At 44.7% G+C, this 22,871-nt stretch overlaps 1 protein-coding gene across 1 annotated transcript; it reads left to right on the forward strand.

Annotated features, from left to right (window-relative positions):
• The first annotated feature begins 10 nt into the window (after positions 1 to 10).
• mrps2 (mitochondrial ribosomal protein S2) lies at positions 11 to 11,540 on the forward strand. The gene is made up of 4 exons (XM_034238894.1): positions 11 to 152; positions 376 to 492; positions 585 to 705; positions 10,345 to 11,540. The coding sequence occupies exons 1-4, from the start codon at positions 128 to 130 to the stop codon at positions 10,907 to 10,909; spliced, it is 828 nt and encodes a 275-aa protein (XP_034094785.1). The 5' UTR covers positions 11 to 127; the 3' UTR covers positions 10,910 to 11,540.
• The last annotated feature ends 11,331 nt before the right edge of the window (positions 11,541 to 22,871 follow it).

The following is a 22,871-nucleotide window of genomic DNA, read 5'->3' on the forward strand; positions in this document are numbered from 1 at the left end:
TTATTTTTCCGTGATGGGTGATGTAGTTTAATGCATAGAGCGTTCACGACAGACGGACTTTACGGCAGTCCCTGAACTACAAACACGCAGTCGCAGTTTGCTGACCTTCCGTGGTACTCAAGCAAGCATGGCTGCCCGGGCACTTACGAAAGGTATGGAAGCATAGTTTACTATCCGACAAAGTAATGTTATAAACTGAATAATGTGGGAGTATCACAAACATGCTGTAGCATTGTTCTGCTTGTAATGCTAACGGAAACATTAGCATCACAGCTAACGTCCGTTACGTTAGCAAGCTCCGTAGCTAGCACTACTCGCTTGTCACAAGTTAACTTATATCGGTTTCTTTGACTGATATTTGTGTTTTATCTCAAGGGCTTTGGGCGCTACGACAGTCCAGAGCTGTTACAATCGGATACCCCGCTTCTGGACATTTCTACGGCACCGAGGCAGCTGTCAAATCACCTCAACTACAAGTTGAGGATGCTTCAGGTAATCGAACAAATGCTAAACCATCAGGTCAGGTGTGTGCACGTTGGATTTGTTTTTCTGACTTTAAGCAATGTCATTTCTCCTACATACAGAAAGGATAATGACCCTGCCACTCGAGAAGCCTGACTTCTTTCGTGTGTCGGAGCTCTTCTCGGTCAAATCCCTGTTCGAGGCCAGGGTGCATCTTGGACATAAGAAGGGCTGCAGACACAGGTTGGTATTAGTAAAGCTCATCAGCTCTTTATGTGTTTTGTTGCGTTGGATCTGCAGTGACATTGGGGTGGGAATTGTTTGGTTAGGGTCATCCATGTACCATAACCGCATACCGTATAAGTGCAGAGAGATACATAATGTTAAAGCAGCTCTATTTATTCAATCATTTGAGTGTGAAAGATTGTCCTGCAACTTGTTGTTCCTTATCAAGTAATCTGCTGGCTGTCTTCAAATACATGTATGATTCGTTTTGGGCTCTTAAATGTCAGAAACAAGCAAACAACTGAAATATCACATTTTCTACACTCAGCACCGAATGTGTAGTCCTTAAATTAATTTTAAAGGTCTCTACGATTCCAGTGAAACTATAATTGGCCATGCAATTCTTTGTTCACAGGTTCCCTTCAACAATGCCAATGTTTTAAAATGCAGCTACTAATCAGTTTGTTAGTTAGTTGCTGATTGATCTTTTTCAGTTGTACAACCAATCAATAAATTAATAAATAGCTTCTGATCAACTAAAGGAAATTGACCAGTGTTGTCTGTACTTTGGATTGACCTTGTTTCTGTTTTGATTTTCGAAAATATTGATTCAAATTAAATCAATTACTAGTTTCAACCCAGTGGAGTAAATCTAGAGCATGGTAACTGTACACATTCTGGACTGCCCTGTATGTATATATGAGGAGTTATTTTCCAAAACGCTATATATCCATTTTAATAGTTTTCAGGAAAATGAAATGTTTTACCTAGACCCACACATTTTGTTAATATTAAATGTATCCTGTTAAAATGGTTTGTTGGCTCAGTCTGAACATATTGAACAATGATTATTAAATCAAACAACAATATTGTTGATTAAATCAAAGTTTTTATTTTTATTTTTTTCAAAACGTTATAAATCCATGCATTTTTTTTAATTGATGGTTTATGTCTTCTTTTTTTTTTAAACGAGAACATGCAACATATGATATCAGGGACTCATACTATAAATGAATATAAACCAAATAAGTGCAAATACATGAAATAAATAGTAAAATAAAATAAATATTTGCCTCTTTAAATGTTGGACTTAAATGCATCAATCTGGTGCATTTTGAGGGGGAAATAAAGAGACTACACCCATATGAAACATAACTGTATACATTTAAATAATCATAAAATCATAAAAACATGGCCATAACCAATAAAATACCATATCCAATATGAAAAAACATTGAAACTTGTTTATTTGTTTTTGGTTCATTTATAGTTGTGAGTGTGTCTGTGCTCCTGAATCAGCCTCTCCTGTCTCCCTCCTCTCCCCCTGCTCCTCTTTGAGGCAGAAGCAAAGACTAGTTTTAGCTCAACAAGTTTTAATAGTTTATCTTGCCTTTTTTCACCTAGTTAACGTTTTTTTTATTATTATTCATGCATATTTTACTAATCACTCCCCCCTCAAATGGAAATATGTGTTTACATAAATGGTGACCAAACCGTTTGAGACCCACTGAGAACTTAGACTAAGTTAACTATCTAAACACTCAGAGTCCTTTACCTCACCTGAGCTGTAGTTATCAGTCTCTCAGTCTGACAAGAGAGGAATCTCCTCCACCTTGTTGTTGAAAAAGCTCCTTATATACTTTAGCGCAGCTAGCTAGCACCAGATGCTAACAACAACACGTTAGCATGCTTATTAACAGCAGAATATCTTTGTCGCAAGGGAGAAACCTACAAAACGGTATTAAACTAGCAAATTCTGAAACGAAAGTTGTACTGACCAAACACTTTAATGAAGGTCGCCTTGCAAACGGGAACCTTCTCTGGGTGACTGTTGCACAAGAGATTGTACTTGACAGATACGTTCCGGTCTTTTTGTTTGTTTACGTCCTGAACTTTCGGACGCTTCCTTTTCACTTGTGTGATGTCCAGGAGATGAAGTATAGCCCGGTCCTGGTCAACCTTGTTTGGTTTTTCATACAAATGGTTGAAGTTCATCATCAGGTCGTCCGGTGACAGCTTCTCGGCCTGACAGAAACCTTTCGCAGCAGCTTTGTGTTGACATCCCACAGTCGGTATTAACGCGCCACCCGAGTGACGAACCTTCTTTTGTTGTTTTCTTTTGTGGTATTCTTTGTCCAGTCGACGTTTTCTACCCCCAGGTTTAGGTCTCCCTGGCTCATCCAGGCCATCAAAGGTGTTACAACAGTTTAAAGACATTTAAAGACTTATTTCGAAGACTGAATGAACATAAACAAACCTCGACTCAGAGCGCCGCCATGTTGGATTGCATAGAACGCTCACCGAATTCTGATTGGTAGAGAGGACATATCGCGTTTAGGCTCAAAATGGGTTCGGCGCTTATCGCGGTTTGGAAAGGAACTGCACCTTGCCGTACATTTTAAACAAGGATATATAGCGATTTGGCATGAAATGTTGATAGAGCAGTGAATAGGTTCAGTGCACAGCAAAATGGCACGACAAACTACATTTTTTTAAATTTGGCATTTATAACGTTTTGGAAAAGAACTCCTCATATGTATGTGTGTGGTGGGGGGAAACGATTATTTTGAAAACGATTAATCGGGCGATTATTTGATCGATTAGTCGACTTATCCAGTGGTTCCCAAACTTTTTGTGCCCAAGGCACACCAAAGGACAAGTAAAAATCTCAAGGCACACCTATTGTGCAAAAATAGCCCTTATAACACATGTTATCACTCATATCATGTAAAATATCTGTAAATGTGCATAATTATTTACTAATGCCAAATAAAATGTGACAAAGACAACTATATTACTCGTGAAATATTTATTAACGAAATATTTCAGAAATTAATTTGAAACTTTATCAAATTAGGCTTCATCAAAGCAGCAACACACTCATTTAAACCAGACAGGTCACACAATTAAAAATGAGGCAAAGGAAACTTAGCTGAAATTCAACACAGAGAACTGTCAATGCAAGGAAGCTGCATTGTCCATGGTCCTGAACTACGAATTATAACATTTCAGCAATCAGCATTGAAACATGTGCTATTGTAAATATTTTGCCGACTTACAAATTAGTGAGATACATGTGCCTGTCGGCGCGCATATTTTTTTAATCCTTGGTGGCACTGAGGAGAGGGCCACTCGCAAGTCCTGTTCAACAGAGAGCCGTGACCTCCTGTTGTTCTTCATGTAAACCAGAGTAGAGAACGCCAACTCCAGAGATGGGGTCGTTACTAAAAATTTTTTAATATATTACATATTACTTTTTTAAAAAAAAGTAATATATTACACTACTTTGTTACTATCTACATAAAGTAACTCGTTACTTTACTCGCCGAGCACGTACGAACTGCGCATGCGTGAGTGGCAATAACTTTCGTTACCAGCAGGCGGCGGTAGTGTGTTCATTCAAAACAGGCAACAACCGGAAGACAGAGAAGAAGAACAGACCACGTGATATAAACAAACAACAAATAGCTTGTGCGTTAGCTTCACCTTAGCATGTGTTCTTTGCAGGTGTGTGTTGAGGTTTGACGTGGTGTTTACAGCAGTAGATAACAGCTTCTGGCCTGGACACAGTTTGCACCTCACCATCACATTCCTGTCTATTCTTCGGACGAACTCAAAATAATGGGCATACCTCCACCCCTCGAAAGTTATCGCTGACTCAGCCATGTTTATGCAGCACTGCACATGGAGATGTGGATGCGCAAGTCGCGCAGATTACGTATAAACCTACAAAGTACTGATATAGTAAATTAAATAAATATTTTTGTGTAGTTGTATATTGCAATAATAACGTATGGTTGTCACAAAATCCCACGGCACACCCGGACTTGCCTCACGGCACACCGTTTGGGAACCACTGGACTAATCTAACTATTATTTTTCTGTTGTTCAATTCATAAAAAACGTAATGTAAAAAAAACGTAATGTAAAAAATGTCACGATACTGTGTCTCAGGGGATCTTAATATTTAAGAACCTATTAATGTTTTATACCAGATTAACGGAAATAATCTCAGCTAACTGACGATACAAACCATGTTTACCAAAACAAAACACAAGTCTCATAAGAAGCATCTAAATGACCCCTGAGCGAAAAATGCTAACGGACACAGAACTCAAGATAAAAGTACCCTTATTACTTATCGTAGCTGCACATACAATATATCCGATTAAAGCTGAGACTCCACAGATTATGTAGGTATATAGTATCATCACTGAGTGATCCGGACTCGCGACAGGGGAAGCAAATACAGTCATCACAACACGTACCTTTACAGAGCTTCTAGGGAGATCGTCTCACCACCGTAGCTGTCAATCTGATCAAAATACATGTTCAATGGCATTAAAATGAGAAAAAACGCGGCTGAATCGGTTAATCCATAGGTTTTTAACGTCTATGTATAAAAAAATGATTGAATTTATAATCCATAATTCCATTTTTATGTAAAAATCGGAGAGCAAATGCTAGCTGCTAATGGTAGCCACCACAGCTAGCTGCTGCTTCCGGTCTAGGATATGCAGCAGTCTCAGTGAGATATAAATATCTTTGCGTTTTGGACTAACTTTAAAATATTCCCATGCTTTTGAAGACCTAGGGCGAGATGTTTTCGTTTGGGGGCTTCGTGCGCAATCCTGTGAGGAGGAGGTGGTAGCCGTTTCAGTCTCCATTGTGTTTGAAGTGCGATTGCGAACTGCTTGTTGCTTTGGGTGACCCACGTGTGTGTGTAGCGACGCGTCGACGCGGAAATATGTCGCCGACGATATTTTGAAGTCGTCGACGCGTCGCTACAGCACTAATATACATACATACATACATACCAGGGTTTCCGCTAGGATTTTTTCTCGCCGGTCAAATGTCCGGACAGAATTTATTTTACCGGACAAATTTGAAATGTACCGGTCATGTTTCAATAATAATAATAAGAATTGTGTGGCAGAGTTTCCCTCTCTCTCCTGACAGCCCGGCAGCGCGCTAAACAGTGGGCGGGGCTTCAGGTGATTATGCAGCAGCTGATCTGATCTCTCGCGTCTGGTTATACTCATGGATGTATAATAAGAACTGGATACAGCTTGGGAGGCGGGGCCTCATTCATTCATATGAGAGCTGCTCATTGGCGCATGATGATAAAATGGCCCAACTTTTGAGAGAGTGAAACGTCACAGATTACCCTTCATGCCTGAGAAGTACCCGTATGTGCGATCATAGAGCATGCGCAACTTTAACCACGTCCCCCAAAAGGCTCGTTCACAGTAGAGTACTTCGTGACCACAGAGTGTGAACGTTGTGATCAGCTGTTTTAGCGCAGTTCTCCAGTGAATGGGGGGGAGTCTCCCTCCGCAGCCGGTTGGCGTAGTTTTGGCACAATTCCGTTGTACAGACCGACGTTAACAGCAGCCCTGTCTGTGCACACGGAGACCGACTCTGTCGTCCGGTGATCTAACCGCCTTCTGGAAAAGCTTCACAAGTACGTCGGTACGCAAATGCGCTTTGTGACACAAGTGACGGTACGCATTTCAGATTACGCACATAACCTGCGTACCAGTTATGTGCACCCCTGTAGCCTACTACAGCAAAAGTATTCTCCGTCGGGACTTCCTGCAACAACACCACGCCGTTATCAAAGATGTTCTATTGAGAAGACGATCACTACGTGACAAAAGTTTTCAAAACCGTGGCTACTGAAATCAATCTTACTAACTGCTGTCTGTGCAATTTACTCCGCGAGTTGGCAGACTTTATTTTGCTGACTTTAACATCATTTTTCATGGGGGGGCTAAGCCATTTCTTGGTATGGGTGTAGCCTACCCCAGCCATACCCTGGCGCTGCCACTGGTGGCACGTATGGGGCGGGCCATTCTGCACATGCGTTAAATGTGTTAAATATTTTAACGCAATTAATTCAAAAAATGAATTACCGCCGTTAACGCGATAATTTTGACAGCACTAATAAAAATGTATGTATTTTGAAGCCTGTTATGATCAATTGTGAGTTAAATCTTATCTAAAAAGTAAAGCTGATGATGGATTACTACTGTGGCGGAGTTAAAATAACAATAGCCTATTTCTCTTGTAATGGAGTAAAAGGCTAGTAACTGTGACTATTCATGTTAAGTACCCCACAAGTAACAAAAACGTATAATACTTGAAGGAAAGGTGTAAAATGTTTCCATAAATACCAATATCACACACTACAACATAGACACAAACACCCCTTTTTGTTAACTACCAACCATGTGTATGTATATATATATATATATATATATATATATATTAGGGCTGTCAGTCGATTAAAATATTTAATCGCGATTAATCGCATGATTGTCCATAGTTAATCGCAAATTAATCGCACATTTTTTATCTGTTCTAAATGTACCTTAGAGGAATATTTTTCTACTTTAATACTCTTATCAACATATGAGTGGACAAATATGCTAATGTTTATTATCATTTGAACGATGACAAATATTCTCATGAATATTAAGCAACAACCTCTGAACATTACAAATATTCGCCTCAATTCAACCTGGAACCTCTCTCATACAATACAAATTGTGTGTGTGTGTGTGTGTGTGTGTGTGTGTGTGTGTGTGTGTGTGTGTGTGTGTGTGTGTGTGTGTGTGTGTGTGTGTGTGTGTGTGTGTGTGTGTGTGTGTGTGTGTGTGTGTGTGTGTGTGTGTGTGTGTGTGTGTGTGTGTGTGTGTGTGTGTGTGTGTGTGTGTGTGTGTGTGTGTGTGTGTGTGTGTGTGTGTGTGTGTGTGTGTGTGTGTGTGTGTGTGTGTGTGTGTGTGTGTGTGTGTGTGTGTGTGTGCGTGTGCAACTCAAGGCAAGGCATATGCTCGAACGGGAGCTGCCTGGACGCTGCAATCATGTTGCGCACTATCCGAGCTGAGTGTGCTGACTTCTCGTACAATGTCCCACTGTCTGGCTTCCTGCATCAAGTCAAGTGCTCGGCGCAGTTCTGGCGAAATATCGCTCCTCTGTTTTCATTTAAACAGCTCCTTATATCCGTTAGCGCAGCTAGCTAGCACCAGATGCTAACAACAACAATGCACGTAAGATCTCTCTCTCGCTCGCGCCACACATACACACACCCTCCCGGTCCTCCCGATGGCCAGTCGGTGCCTGCCGGTGAGCGTGGAAGTGTGGTCTGCCGCAAGCGGGCAGCAGGAGCGGGGCTGTCAGCATCAGCTTGTAGATGGTATTTTAAACTCGATGCGCTCTGAAACTACGGGGCGGCCGAGGAAAAAAAATACACATGCGTTAAAATAATTAGTGGCGTTAATTTTCTTTTTTGCGTTAACGCGTTAATAACGCGTTAACTTGACAGCCCTAATATATATATATATATATGCCGCCAAAACTGTGTAATATACCAGGCTGCTAAATCCTCCAAACTTTCCCAATGTAAGTCAATGGGAAAAAGTTTTTCCGGGCCCAGCAACCTAACGGAAGTGTAGTACCGCCGTTTGGCCACAACGAATATTCTCATCAGAGTCCGGCACACTTACTGGGGGCTTGGTTATACTTCACTCGCGTTTATGTCCATATCGATCAGATCCAGCTCTACTGATCGGCTTTTATAGAGAGCACAGATCAAACTATTAAGAGTGAATATCGGCCGATAATGATCGGCGGCCAATCGATCGGACATTTTGACCGGCAGGTTTTGAATTTACCAGTTTTTATTACATTTTACCAGCTAAAAACTGGTAATTACCGGCTAACGGAAACCCTGATACATACATACACAGGGTTCCCGTGGGGTCTTACATTTGATAATCAGAATTTAAGGCCTTAAAAAGGTCTTAAATATGATCAAAAAAAATATGGGGGGGGGTCTGGGACACGGAGTAATCTGCGGCCGCGAGCTGTTATGTGCCATCATACATGGTGTTCTTTTTTTATATATTATAATGAAGCTTGAGCTGTGTGCTGGAGTCTTCCTGCCTGTCGGCTCTGCTCATGGATGTAAAATAAGGCTCTGCTGCTCCGCGATGATGGCCTAGCTTCAGCAGCTACATTACCTACGGGTGCGTTCATTAATATTAACTGTGTGGTCCGGAGTCACTGTGGCACAGACTGGACCGCTGGTGAACAGCTGTTAGAACGGGCCGTTCAGGTGTTCAGAGCAGAGCTCCCTGTCGGAGCGGCAGAGCGTGATGTGCACTGAAAAGTTTTTCTGTCGCAATATTATCGTTGAGCTAGCTAGCTAGCATACATTGTCACTATCGGCTAACGTTAGATTTAGCCTTCGTTTTCTAATAGTTTTTTTCATAGGCTATAAACAGAGGTGGTATAAGTATAGATCTTGTACTTGAGTAAAAGTAGAAGTACTCAGATCTTGTACGTGAGTAAAAGTAGAAGTACTCAGATCTTGTACTTGAGTAAATGTAGAAGTACTCAGGTCTTGTACTAGAAGTACCAGAGTGTAGGAATACTCTGTTACAGTAAAAGTCCTGCATTCAAAATGTTCCTTAAGTAAAAGTAGAAAAGTATTGGCATCAAAATATAGTGAAAGTAGCGACAGTAAAAGTAGTCGTTGTGCAGATTGGTCCATTTCAGAATAATATATATGATATGTTTTATAATGATTGATCATGAAAGTGTTCTCAAAGCTGGTAAGGTGCAGCTAGTTTGAATGACTTTGTATACTGCAGGGCAGCTTGTGGATTTACTCCAGGTGGAACTAAAGTCTGATTTAACACTTGATTATATTTTTCATCATTCATTCAGATCTGTGAAGAAACTAAAGGGATTAAATACATGTAGTGGAGCAAAAGTATACCATTTACCTCTGTACTGTAGAGGAGAAGAAGAACAAAGTAGCAAAACATTAAAATACTTAAATTAAGTACACGTATCTCAAAATTGTACCCAAGTTTAGTACTTGAGTTTATGAACTTAGTTACTTTACACCAGTGGCTATACAGATAGAAAGACTAAGCCTTGCACAGAGGCATGAAAATACATTTTCAAAATGCTCAACAGTGCTGCCAAAATTATAAACAGACTGCTCCACAATTAAAATAAATGCTTTTATATATTTCTATTAGATGTGACTCTTTGGCGTTTCTGTTATTATTAACACTGCTGCTTTAGTTGTTCTGACTGCTAAAATCCTCTGTTATTCCTAATGTTAAAGCCGATATTCCGTGGGGCTCGGATCCTTGTCACCTTTTTCATACCTGATGAGTTTGCATCCCTGTGTTATATTCAGTCATCGTTCTTATGTTGAACATGAATACATTTACTTTGTTTGTAATTATGGGACGTATTTCTTCTTTCATAGCAATTTTCCTTCATACTTTCTTGCCGTGAAATAGGCCTTAAATGCTCTTCAAAGTGGTCTTAAAAAGTCTTAAATTTGAGTTGGTGAAACCTGCAGGAACCCTGCATACACCTCTAACAAACATTTAAATCGTGGCACTAGCCCACTTTTTACTATACTTAGAGAAAAGCAATGGCTTTGAAGATTATTTCAGGAAAGCAGAACAAACACCTTTTCACAATCCCCAATCTGAGGCAAGAGGAGGAAGCATTCTACATCCTAGGGAAATAAATATCTCGTCCATTAAGCCAACATATCATACTCAGAAACTGTGGCAATGAATAGTATGCAATATCATACATAGCCTAACTAATTATTTTTGTTCACAGGCTCATGGAACCATACCTGTATGGCTGCCGATTGGAACAAGATATTATTGATCTGGACCAGACCATGGAGCACCTTCAGCTGGCCCTGAACTTCACTGCACATGTAGCGTATCGGGGGGGCGTCATACTGTTTGTCAGCCGCCAGCGTCAGTTCAGCCAGCTGGTGGAGAGCACTGCTAAGGGATGTGGGGAGTACGCTCACACCCGTTACTGGCAGGGCGGCCTCCTCACCAACGCCCCGATCCAGTACGGCCCTGGGGTCCGCCTGCCAGACCTCATCGTCTTCCTCTCCACTCTCAACAATGTGTTTCAGCAGCACGTGGCAATCAGAGATGCAGCAAAGATGAACATTCCTACAATTGGAGTGATTGACTCAAACTGCAACCCCAGCCTGTTGACGTACCCCGTGCCCGGCAATGATGACACACCTATTGCCATGGAGTTGTACTGTCACTTATTCAAGATGGTTATCAATCGTGCTAAGGACAAAAGGAAACGCATGGAGCTACTGCCGTCCGCTGCTCCTCTTAATGCCTCTGAATTATTGGGAAAAAAATCTAACTAGTGTTTTGGGGGAAAAGCAAGAATGCTGTCTTATGTTAAGGGTTGCAACTCAAAATTCAAATTATTTTAATAATCGATTAATCTGCCACTTCTGGACTATAAATTGTAAGAACATTTTTAAAAATGCCCATTCCAGTTTCTCAAGATGTCATGTTTTGTCAGTCAATAACCCAAAAGTATTCCGTTTAATTTAATATAACAGAATAACGGACAACATTTGAAAGGCTGGAAAAAGCATTTTTGCCATTTTTGTAAATTACCTAAGAAATTAATCGATTATCAGAATATTTCTCTGTAGATTCACTAAGCGTTGCAACTCCACTAATGTTAAGACTGAAGTTGTGTGTATGTTATTATTATTATTAAAGGAATCTTTTTGTTACGTATGGTCTTCTGGTTTTAATTTAATAACCTACTGTATTTTTGTAGACCTTCACTGTTTTGCATCTCTGACTAAACAATGAATTTTGTCTACTGCCATAATCTAAATTCTTGTGTTGCTGTTGTGAAAGTGTCAAATTACTTTAGAAACTCCTGTTATAGTTTCCCAGGTACCAGAAAGATTCTGTTCAAATTGCTTGATTTATCTACCCATTGCTGTAAAATGCTTAATAAAAGGATATAAAGGGAAATCAGCTTTTTTGCATGAAAAATGACCCACCGTCCTAGCCAAATCCCAACATCACATAAAAACAAAGTTATATGAAAGGCAGGTTAATGCTGTCAAAAACAAATAAAAAAACTAAACACAATCCTTTCCCTTTTCAGTACAAACATGGCACCCTCACTTTATAGTCTAGCTAGCAGGAAGGGCCCTCAGATTTTGAGATACCCCTACCCGAGGTAGAACAAATTACAACAATGATTTTTCTTATCTTTAGGGTCTCCCATTAATGAAATTGATTGTTGTCAAATTTTATTTTGGGGGAAAAAATGTTTTTTTGGTTGTTCTTTAGAACTACCCCAATCCCTGAAAAAGAGCCAAATTAGACCAGGCTGAATATGGGAAAGGTGACAAGAAAGCCCATCATTTGAGAATGACAACTCTTTTCCTCTTCAGATTTGCTGAGGTATGAACCAGGTGGCTGTCCTACATCACCAAATAGTCAGACAATTATTTAACAAAAAAAAATACTGAATTATAGTCCTGTAAACTTAGCTTTAGTTTAGACGGAAATTGTACTTTTGTTGATAGGAAAATAGGACTCCATCACTTTTCTCTCATTTATCAGAAAAACAGAAATCCCTAAAAAATATACCATTACTGAATTGTCTAGGGTGCTATTGAACACTAACCAGTAGTATGGAAATATCTGGTACAGTTCTATTGCAAATGAGATTTCATTAGACATCGGCCTACCTCTTCTCTGATACAGTCACATTCAGAATGGGGGATAAGTGGCATAATAGCCTATAAGTTAAGAATGCTCACTCTGATGGTCATTATATTTGGAGAGGGAAATACTAGGTGGCTGAACGATAGTTACAGCTGTAACTACGGTTCTATGAGTCCCGGATGACCGCTAGAGGCGGTGCTTTAAGCACTGGATATGTCCATCGCGCGCATGCGCAGCTCGAGTACCAATAACAACAAAGTCACCTGTGACCCACGTGACACCGGCTATATCAGCCGGTGTCGTCAGAGGATCTGTTCCCAGAATCTTCTCGCGAGCACACAAGAATTCTGAGTGACAGGGAACTCTGGCGGTCATCCGGGACTCATAGAACCGTAGTTATAGCCGTAACTATCGTTCTATTTCGTCCCTACTGACTGTAAAGGAATATTTTGGTCTTGTTAAAGTATATAGAGTTTAGTGATTTGTCCTCGGGAATCTGTTTAATATGGTTGAAGTTTATTCCTGCCTGTAATGTGATCCATAGCTTCTCAGGAAGACACAGGTCAAGAGGTCATCTGATGTCTTGTGGGGGAGAAGCTTGGTTCATGTGGGGTTACAATGCAACGAGTCTTTGTCTCGACATCTGGCATGCATTAAAGGAAAACCCGCGTGTTTTAGGGCCCTCCTCTTCTTGTCTGTATAGTTGGGTTCTTGGCGTTTTTAGGCTTCAGAGTTTGCTGGGATCTTACATGAGAACTGTGATATGCTGTGAACTCTCCGGCCGTTCAGGCTCTCAATAAATATCAGTGTATTGACAGGCGAATCCAGTTTCACTCATTTCATGATTGGCTCAACATTGCTGCAAAGAAGTTTTAACTTCACACTGACCGCCAGAGGCGGTGCTTTAAGCACTGGATGACTTATACCAACAATGTCATGAAGAATCCAAGCCCTTGCTCACCACTGGAAACAGCGGAGCTCGGCAAAAGGACCACGCCCAAAGAATGGGGAGTGGCGACATTGACCTGATGACAACTGGAGAATGTGCCAGAAGACGCCCACGACGCCGCGGCACAGATGGTCTCCAGGGGCACCACCCTCAGGGCAGCTCAAGATGTTGAGATGCTCCTTGTAGAGTGGCATCTCAGCCTGATGGCAGGGGGCGGCCACTGGCCCCGTAAGCCTGTGAGATGGTATCGACAACCCAGTGGGGCAGCCACTGGTTAGAGGGCATAACCTCCTTTAGTGCCGCCAGGGCAAAATCAAGAGTTGCTCCTACTGCCGTATACAGGCAGTAGCCTTGATATACGCCAAAGTTGGGCACCCCCAGGGCAGAGCAACTTCGACGTGCCGTACTCCTGAATGTCAAAGCGTGCCAGCTGGGCAGGCTGATTGAAGTGGGTTTGTGGAAGGACCCCGGGCAGGAATGCCACATTTGCCCAAAGGGCAACGCCTGAGAGTCCCACCTCGGGCATGTATTGTTTATGGAGAGGACATGCAACTCCCCGACTAGCTTCCCTGAGGCTATGGCAAGCAGAAATGCTGCCTTCGTGGGCAGCCACCTAAGCCCCACCTGGGCCAGGGATTCGAAGGGAGGAGATGATCGGGCATCCGGCAGCAGGGGCAGGTCCCAAGCCGGAGCCCTCGGGGTGCTAGGGGGACGCTGCCGTAAAGCCCCTCTCATAAAGAGGGACACCGACCTGTGGCACCCCGCCGTGGCGCCGTCGACCCGAACATGTCGGGCAGAAATCGCAGCCACATAAATTCAGAGTGGAGTGAGAATGTCCACTATCTAGAAGGGACTGTTGTCTAAGCAACAACGCACATGCTGTCCTCAAGGAACACGCACATTATTGCCCCCCAGTTGGGGTAGAAAGTGCGTGAGTGCAAGCTGCACAGCCCGAAGCTCTAGCACGTTGACCTGGTGCGCACTCTCCTGGGCAGACCGCTGACCCTGAACGGTCCTGCCCTGCCGCACTGCACCCCACCCTGAGAGACATGCACCTATGGTGATGGTCTCCTGGCGGGATGGGATGGCGCCCATGGGCACACCCACTAGGAGATAGGCCCTGCCCCTCCAGTGTGACAGAGAGTGGAGGCAATGCTGCGACACCCTGACTTCCCTGTGCCTGTGCCACTTGGCGTCCAAGTGAAGGCTGTTCAGCCACATCTGCATGGGGCACAACGACAGCGGGCCTAAGGGCCCAGCGGCCAAGGCAGCTGCCAGTCTGCCCAAGGGCGGGAGGAACTGAATATAAGGCACCATCTTGCCCGGCCCACGTGGAAGTAGACATCCCTCAAGTCCACGGTTGAGAACCACTACACCTGTGCATATGCAGTGGTCAGCATATAGAATGGCAGCACCATCGGGAATCTGTTGATTCCTCTGAGGTCCAAGATCGGGCGAAATCCGCCGACTTTCTTGCTCACGAGAAAGTACGCCGAGTAGAACCCCCTGGGCTAAGCAGAGGGTCTTACTGGCTTGATTGCGTCCTTGGACAGAAGGACGGCCAACTCTTGGGCCAGAGCTAGGGCCCCTGCCGGATCGCTGACGACTGTCAATTAGACCCAGCCGAAGGCTAGGGGCCGGAGCTGCGGTCCGTACCCCTCGGTTAAGGTGAAAACCACCCAAGGGACAGAAGTACAGACCGCCCAGTAACTGAGCTGCTGCTGGGAAAGCAGCCGATGACCGCCCCCGGGATTTCAGGGCCCAGCCCCCCGGCCCCTGGAGCCTCTTGGGGGGCGCCGGTAAGGCTCGGGGGCACGAGGCCGCCTGGAAGGCGGGCGACCTGGGGCACGAAAGTCATTGGGTCGCGCCGCTAAAACCTCTGCAGACCACCCCTGTAATCTGGCGGCTGAGTGCGGCTGCTAGAGCGGCCCCTGGGCCTGCTGGGAGTGGGCACAGGTCTGCGAAGACCCGAGAGTTGCTGCCTGGTCTGCCTAGCTTGGGCGGCACACTACAGTGCCTCCAGGGCAGCTGACCTAAACAGCTCCCCTGGCTCGACTGGTACGCTACGGAGGACTATCCTACATGCCTCCGTTAGTGGTGACAGCTACAGCTCATGCAGGCGTTTACCGTGAGAACCTCCCTCAGATGCTCACATTTCGTCCCCACTGACCGCCAGAGGCAGGAGGGGCAGCGGTCGTGGCCGTCCTCGGGCTCAAAAGAAGCCATACAGGCGCTACATGAATGAGCCATTCTGTAGGTAGCCAGATGCAGCGTAGCCGGGAGCGGGTGCGGGAACAAAGCCTTCACCAGCTACCTGCTTAATGGAAAGAGTAGAGTGTTGCTGCTACTCGCCGAACAGAAAGAGGGATGTAATTACACCCACGTTACCGGCAGAGGGAGCGGGAGCGAGAGCACTGCCTTCACCTGGCTGGATTAATAAACACGGCAGTTCAGCGTCTACCAGGAGCGGGGGCGAGAACACTGCCGGCTGAGTTAGAGACGAATGCCAGATGCAGCATAACCGGGAGCGGGTGCGGGAACACAACCTTCACCAGCTACCTGCTTAACTGAAAAACAGGGCAGTTCCGCATCTACCAGGAGCGCGGGCGAGAACACTACCTTCACTGGTTGAGTTAGAGACGAATGCCAGATGCAGCGTAACCGGGAGCGGGTGCGGGAACACAGCCTTCACCAGCTACCTGCTTAACAGAAAAACAAGGCAGTTCAGCGTCTACCAGGAGCGGGGGTGAAAACACTGCCTTCACTGGTTGAGTTAGAGACGAATGCCAGATGCAGCGTAACCGGGAGCGGGTGCGGGAACACAGCCTTCACCGGCTACCTGCTTAACGGAAAAACGAGGCAGTTTGGTGTCTACCAGGAGCGGGGGCGAGAACTGCCTTCACTGGTTGAGTTAGAGACGAATGCCAGATGCAGCGTAACCGGGAGCGGGTGCGGGAACACAGCCTTCACCAGCTACCTGCTGAACGGGAAGAGTAGAGTGGTGCTACTACTTACCGAACAGAAAAAGGGATGTAGCTACATCCGCATTACCGGTAGAGGGAGCGGGAGCGAGAGCACTGCCTTCACCTAGCTGGGTAAAATAAAGAAGCTTAACAGTACACACAAGACGTTAGCCGAGCAGCTGCTGCTAACGATCAAGCGAGATCAAGTCAAATAACACACATGTTTAAGACCAGATAACTAGCTTCTAAAGAAGAGAACAGCACAGAGCCGTAGTTACAGCAGTAACCATGGCCAGTGCTCACACGGCATATAACCGTAGTTACAGTAGTAACTATGGCCAGTACTTACACGGCTTAGAACCGTAGTTACAGTCGTAACTATGGCCAGAACTTACACAGCATAGAGCCGTAGTTACAGTAGTAACTCTGGCCAGTACTTGCACGGCTTGGAACCGTAGTTACAGTAGCAACTATGGCCAGTACTTACATGGCTTGGAACCGTAGTTACAGTAGTAACTATGGCCAGTACTTACACAGCATAGAGCCGTTTACGGTATTGACTATGGCCAGTACTTGCATGGCTTGGAACCGTAGTTACAGTAGTAATTATGGCCAGTACTTACGGCTTAGAACCTTAGTTACAGTAGTAACTGTGGCCGGTGCCTAAAAGTGTCAGCCAAACGGCTGCCCACTAGATAATATAATATTGGGAGGATGAAATCCTCCTTAATGGCCACACATGCAGAGCACACAGCACACACAGTGAAGATTGTTCTCTGCATATCGTCCTAGTGCTATGAGTCTAGTACTAGGAGCAGTAAATACAACGATATAGCGCTACTGCAACCATACCATGCGTTTACCGGGAGCGAGAGCACTGCCCTCACCGGCTGAGTTAAATAATTAAGCTTAACAGTACATGCAAGGTGTTAGCCAAGCGGCTGCTGCTAACAATCAAGCAACCAAGTCAGAACACAATGTTAAGACCAGATAATTAGCTTCTAAGAAAGAGAACAGCCCGCATAGAGGCCATGGTTACAGTAGTAAGCGCACATGCGGAGCACACAGCACCCGCAGTGAAGATGTTCTCTGCATATCATCCTAGTGCTAGGAGTCTAGTACTAGGAGCAGTAATACAACGATCTAGCGCTACTGCAATCAAACCCTATGTTACTGGGAGCGGGAGCGCTGCCCTCACCGGCTGAGTTCATAGTTAAGCTTAACAGCAAGGTGTTAGCCAAGCGGCTGCTGCTAACAATCAAGCGACCAAGTCAGAACACAAATGTTAAGACCAGATAATAGCTTCTAAGAAATAGAAAGTACTTACCTTACTCTCTGCATCTAAACGAAAAACGGGTTTAAAATATGACACTCTGGGCTTTCCATACTAAATTGAATGAGGGACGCAGCCAAAGCTGGGACTCAAATGCTAATGATAGCTCGGGCACAACGCCACAAGCAGAACTTTCAAAAGAGCATAAGGGCAACTTTATGGGAGAGGAAGCGGGAACACTGTCGTCACCAGAAAGTCTAAGCCAAACAAAAAATAAGACTGCAATCAGGACAACTTGGCTGGGAGAGGGTGCGGGGACACAGCCATCACCAGCAACAAGCTGACACCAACCTGTCTGTCGAGGCTTTGCACAGCGCACAGCCGGCCACAGCTCCTGGAGGACGCGTTAACGACCCGTAGCTCCGACTGTCAGTCACGAAGCTGCATGCGGCCAGCTGCTTGCAGAGAAATCCCTCAGATCAAACGCTCAAACCTGAACGCTGTAGGCTACAAAAATGTAGCCACCGTACCCTCGCGCAGCAAGAAGATGAAAAGAACAGATCCTCTGACGACACCGGCTGATATAGCCGGTGTCACGTGGGTCACAGGTGACTTTGTTGTTATTGGTACTCGAGCTGCGCATGCGCGCGATGGACATATCCAGTGCTTAAAGCACCGCCTCTGGCGGTCAGTAGGGACGAAATAGAACTACATCACCAAATAGTCAGAATAAGAGTAACCCAATACAATAAAGTGTATCAGTTCTAAATTGCAAGCCTCTAAAACATAGGTGTAAATAGTACAGGTTTTATTGAAACTGGAACCTTAATTCAAAGTACAGTATACAAATCATCAAATAATTATGTGAGAGGTCAAGTATATAGATACTAGAATATAATGTTAAATGTCTGGTTCCTCAGAAACGTTAGGGGACACATTTTGACATTCTGCACAGCAGGTGCATAACTCTGTACAGGGAAGGCCAACAGAGAGGCACTGGCACTTTCCACTCTCTCCACACTTTGCATCTTTGCAATACAAGTGAGTAATGTCTCTCAATTCTCTAGGTGCTGGGGTTTTGTAAATAGCACTGGTTGAATAGCCCCATCTCTGACAATCCACCCCTTACCAACAGGACTCCATAACAAGGGTTTGGGTTCGGCCTGTGACACCATATCGCTGTCTGAAACATTGCTCTTTACATGTTGTTGAAATGCATCCTCTGTTGGCGGCAGATTTTCCGAGGCTGCATCCGTTGTTGATGCAATTATGAACCTCAGTTCATCCAAGTTTGTGCACATCAGTCCAATTTCCTTTTTTCCATATAGCAGAAGCGCAAATTCTCTTGCAACTGGCAAAGACTCTTCCAAGCTGGCAGAAAGTCCAAAATGGGCCAGATCTTTGAGCTCGCTGAGATGGGTCTTGACTCGAGTTTGGTGAATGCTAATGTCTTTCCTATTCTGTACAAACTACTTGTTGTGCCACAGCCAGTGAGTGCATGACATGCTGGTAGACAGTTAGAGATGTGGTTGCCGCCCAGCTTCAGGACCATCTCCATCTAAACGGCCTCTTTGAGAAATTCAAGTCCGGTTTCCGTTCCGCCCACAGCACTGAAACAGCTCTGGTCAGGGTCACAAACGACCTGCTGATGGCGGCTGACACTGGTTCCCCATCTCTCCTCATCCTCCTGGATCTGACTGCAGCATTCGACACTGTCGGCCATAGCATCCTCCTTCAGCGCCTCCAATACACCATCGGACTCTCTGACTCCGCCCTGAGCTGGTTCCAGTCCTACCTGTCTGGAAGAACAGAGTTCGTCTCCTTGGGAGGTGCGAGGTCCCAGACACACCCTGTCAACTGTGGTGTCCCTCAAGGGTCGGTCCTCGGGCCCACTCTGTTCACCCTGTACACTCTGCCCCTTGGCCGTGTCATCAGCCAGCATGGAATATCATTCCATTGCTACGCTGATGACACGCAGCTATATATAAAGACAGACCCTATCCCACCTGCATCCTCACTGTCACCATCAACATCACCGTTCCCATCAACATCCTTTAACACCTGCATTGAGGAGATAAAGGCTTGGATGCAACAAAACTTCCTGCAGCTAAATAGCTCCAAAACAGAGGCTATTTTAGTTGGCACACCAAACCAGGTCCAGTCATCCCCCATAACCCACATCACCTTTTCTGGCCAAAACATACCCCTCTCCACATCAGTTACCAACCTGGGTGTAAGATTTGACCGACATCTGACCTTTGACACCCACATCAAACACCTGTTCAAAACCTCCTACTACCATCTCAGGAACATTGCAAAACTCCTGTCAGATGCTGAACAACTGGTCCATGCCTTCGTTTCCTCAAGGCTTGACTATTGTAACGCTCTCCTCATCGGGACTCCAAACGGGAACCTTCAGAAGCTCCAATACGTACAGAACAGTGCCACTAGGATCCTGATGAGGGTGAGAAAATACAACCACATCACACCCGTCCTTCATTCCCTCCACTGGTTTCCTGTCTCATTCAGGATTGAATACAAGATCTCACTACTGACCCATCAGTGCATCCACGGGAATCCTCCTTCATACCTAAAATAACTCACATCACAAACCTCCACACGCAACCTCCGTTCCACAACAAACCATCTGCTTCGCCCCCCAGGACCAAACTCTGTACAATGGAGGATCAGGCTTTCTGTGCAGCTGCTCCTCACCTGTGGAATTCCCTCCCAGACCACCTGAGGACTCCACAGACCACTGACGCCTATAAGAAAGGCCTAAAAACCTTTCTTTAAAAAAAAGCCTTTGATCAAACTTTTGTTTATTTTGTTTGTTTCTTACGCCTCCTGTAGCACTTTGGGATTGCTTTTAGCAATGAAAGGTGCTTTACAAATGCAATTTATTATTATTATTATGTATTTTCCAATTTTCTCACATATGGTGTTGATGGGGACATATCTCTCTCTCATTCCATGGCCTGCATGCATGTACACCACAGAGATGAACCAAACATGTATTTGCTTGCATAATATATGAGCAGTACTTCCACATCTGTGTCATCAGACCTCACGATGATGCGGGAATATGACTCTGCACCGTAGTTGTGTATATTTGGAAATCTTGAAATCTTGAAAGGGATGTGCAAAATAGCCATTATATACAGTTTTTAATTAACTATTAGTAGAGAATAACGATTAATGAATATACTTTATAGAGATCTGCAGATAAATGTTTAGTCTTCTCACGCAACTATCAAATATCTCTCCTGATTGTTGGCACTTGACAATCACCTTCCCTGAATTTTACTCAGGTGTAACTAAAGTCTGATTTAAGGGTTGTTTATATTTCACATCATTGATCAGAATCTGCAAAGTAACTAAAATAAATGTAGTGGACTAAAAATACCAGGTTAACCTCTGAATTGTAGTGGAGTAGAATTACAAAGTAACAATGAGCTGTCATGTGGGTATATATTAATGCTGCCCATTATGGACACAAGCGATTTTCACCCATTTAGTAATTACATGTTTTACATTTGTACACACCAATTTGTTTCCTATCGCCTAAACCTCCAGGGCTGTACACAGTTTAATACTGTCAACTTCTAATTTTGGGAAAAACGAAAACGTCTTTTAAAACTACAATTCCCAGTAGAGACGTGCTACCCGCTGCAGTGGAAATGCGCCATATTGGCGCATTTCCACTGCAGCGGGTAGCCCCGTTTAAGCGTCCTTTATCGTCCTCAAGCGTTCAGGACAGTTTTTGGTGGCCTTTCCATATAGCGTAGCACCGGCTAGCGGGTACTTTTTCTCTCTTTTTCCGGCCACATAAAATCGTGGTTCTATCAGGCCAGGGCCAGGGCTGAACTAGTGACGTCAACACTCTCGACTGCTGATTGGTCAGAGAGAATCGTCACAAGGCGCGAGATCATCCCTAGCGTCGCATATATATCTAGAAGCAAGCTTGCAGCATTTTTATACACAGCATTTTTGTAAACAGAGGAGCTACAAAAATGGCAACGTCAAAGAAAAGCACACCGTGGTCGACCGAGGAGGTGACGACGTTCCTACATCTCATTGGGGATGATAAAATCCAGCGGGAGCTCGACGGAACAACTCAAAATGTGAAGCCGATCGCCCCGCCTACACTGCGTTGCTACCCCAGGTCCTAAACTGTAATGGAAATGCGCCACGGCTTCGGACGGCCAGCGAGGCAGCCCGAGGCCTGAGCGAGGACGCTTAGGGACGCTTAAACGGGGCTACCCCGCTGCAGTGGAAATGTGCCAATAGAGAACATGTTGCGAAACACAATAGCCAGCATGTGTAGTTCTCGGGGGGCGTTCGAGTCCAGTTTTGAATAGTCTGCCGTGGTTTCGTTCCATTTCAAAGAGCTTGACGCTCGGCGTAACCTTGGCGCACTGCCACTCCAATATCCAATCCCAGAGCTTGAAGATTAATCACGGGGTTTGTCGCAAAGCGGACAGGCGTCGTCACAACAATAGCTGGGGATTGTGGGTAGTGTAGTGTCTTTGGCGCTCCACATTTCAGAGAAAACAAGTTGTTTCTCAAAATTGAAGGGGAAAAACACAAAAGCATTGTACACAATTTAAACCTATCAATGTCGTTTAATTAACAAAGGTAATCTGGTGTTTTGGAGTTTATGAGTAGTGGAGATATCACTTTCAAATCAATCGACAGTAAGGATAATACTTACTTCTGGGTGTACAATTATCTGTTATCCAATGGGAATGGACACTCACATTGCCTTTAACGGGCCATCCACACTACAGCTTCGACAGCTTCAAAAACGGTTTCCAACGCGTCTGCCCATTCACTTTGAATGGGGTGACGTCACGTTGCCTCGCTTTTCGCCGAACTGAATTGTGGGTAGCATAGCGGTCCGTCTCCGGCGTCTCCGGCGTCTCCGGCGTCTCCGGCGTCTCCGGCGTCTCCGGCGTCAGAAGTTGAACAATGTTCAACTTCTGACGCCGGAGACGCCGGAGTAGCCAGCGCCAGCCAATCAAATCCCATTTCGGAAAATCTGACAGATCAAGCCCTAGCCAATCAAACCGCGTCTAAGCTGGGAGAGATATCCCGCCGTTCATTTCTATATTTAAAAAAAAGATGGAGGAGAAACTAATTATCGCCGTAGCAAATCACCCGGTTTTGTATGACCAGACCCTCTTCACCTACCGGGATACAAACCGGAGGAACCAGGCATGGAGGGAGGTGGCAGAGACAGTGGGTGAAACGGGTAGGTTTTCGCCTGTTTGGGGAGTTTATATATATATTGCTCCCATAAAATCCCCGGGGTTTTTTTGCTTTGTATGTCGGGGGCGGGAGATTCATGTGATTGGTTGTTGGTCGCGTTGCTCGAATAAAATCCCCAAGCTTCAGACACGCCCAGCTCCAAGCTTTTTTTGAAGCTGTAGTGTGGACGC

Source organism: Gymnodraco acuticeps, unplaced genomic scaffold (assembly GCF_902827175.1).
Source record: "Gymnodraco acuticeps unplaced genomic scaffold, fGymAcu1.1, whole genome shotgun sequence".
Taxonomy (NCBI): domain Eukaryota; kingdom Metazoa; phylum Chordata; class Actinopteri; order Perciformes; family Bathydraconidae; genus Gymnodraco; species Gymnodraco acuticeps.

What these genes read in the sequence shown, in the direction of transcription:
- mrps2 (XM_034238894.1), top strand. Translation starts at nt 128, where the DNA reads ATGGCTGCCCGGGCACTTACGAAAG. An exon ending in TGCCCGGGCACTTACGAAAG is followed by an intron (nt 153 to 375) that starts GTATGGAAGCAT and finishes TTTTATCTCAAG; the next exon opens with GGCTTTGGGCGCTACGACAG. An exon ending in ACAAGTTGAGGATGCTTCAG is followed by an intron (nt 493 to 584) that starts GTAATCGAACAA and finishes TCCTACATACAG; the next exon opens with AAAGGATAATGACCCTGCCA.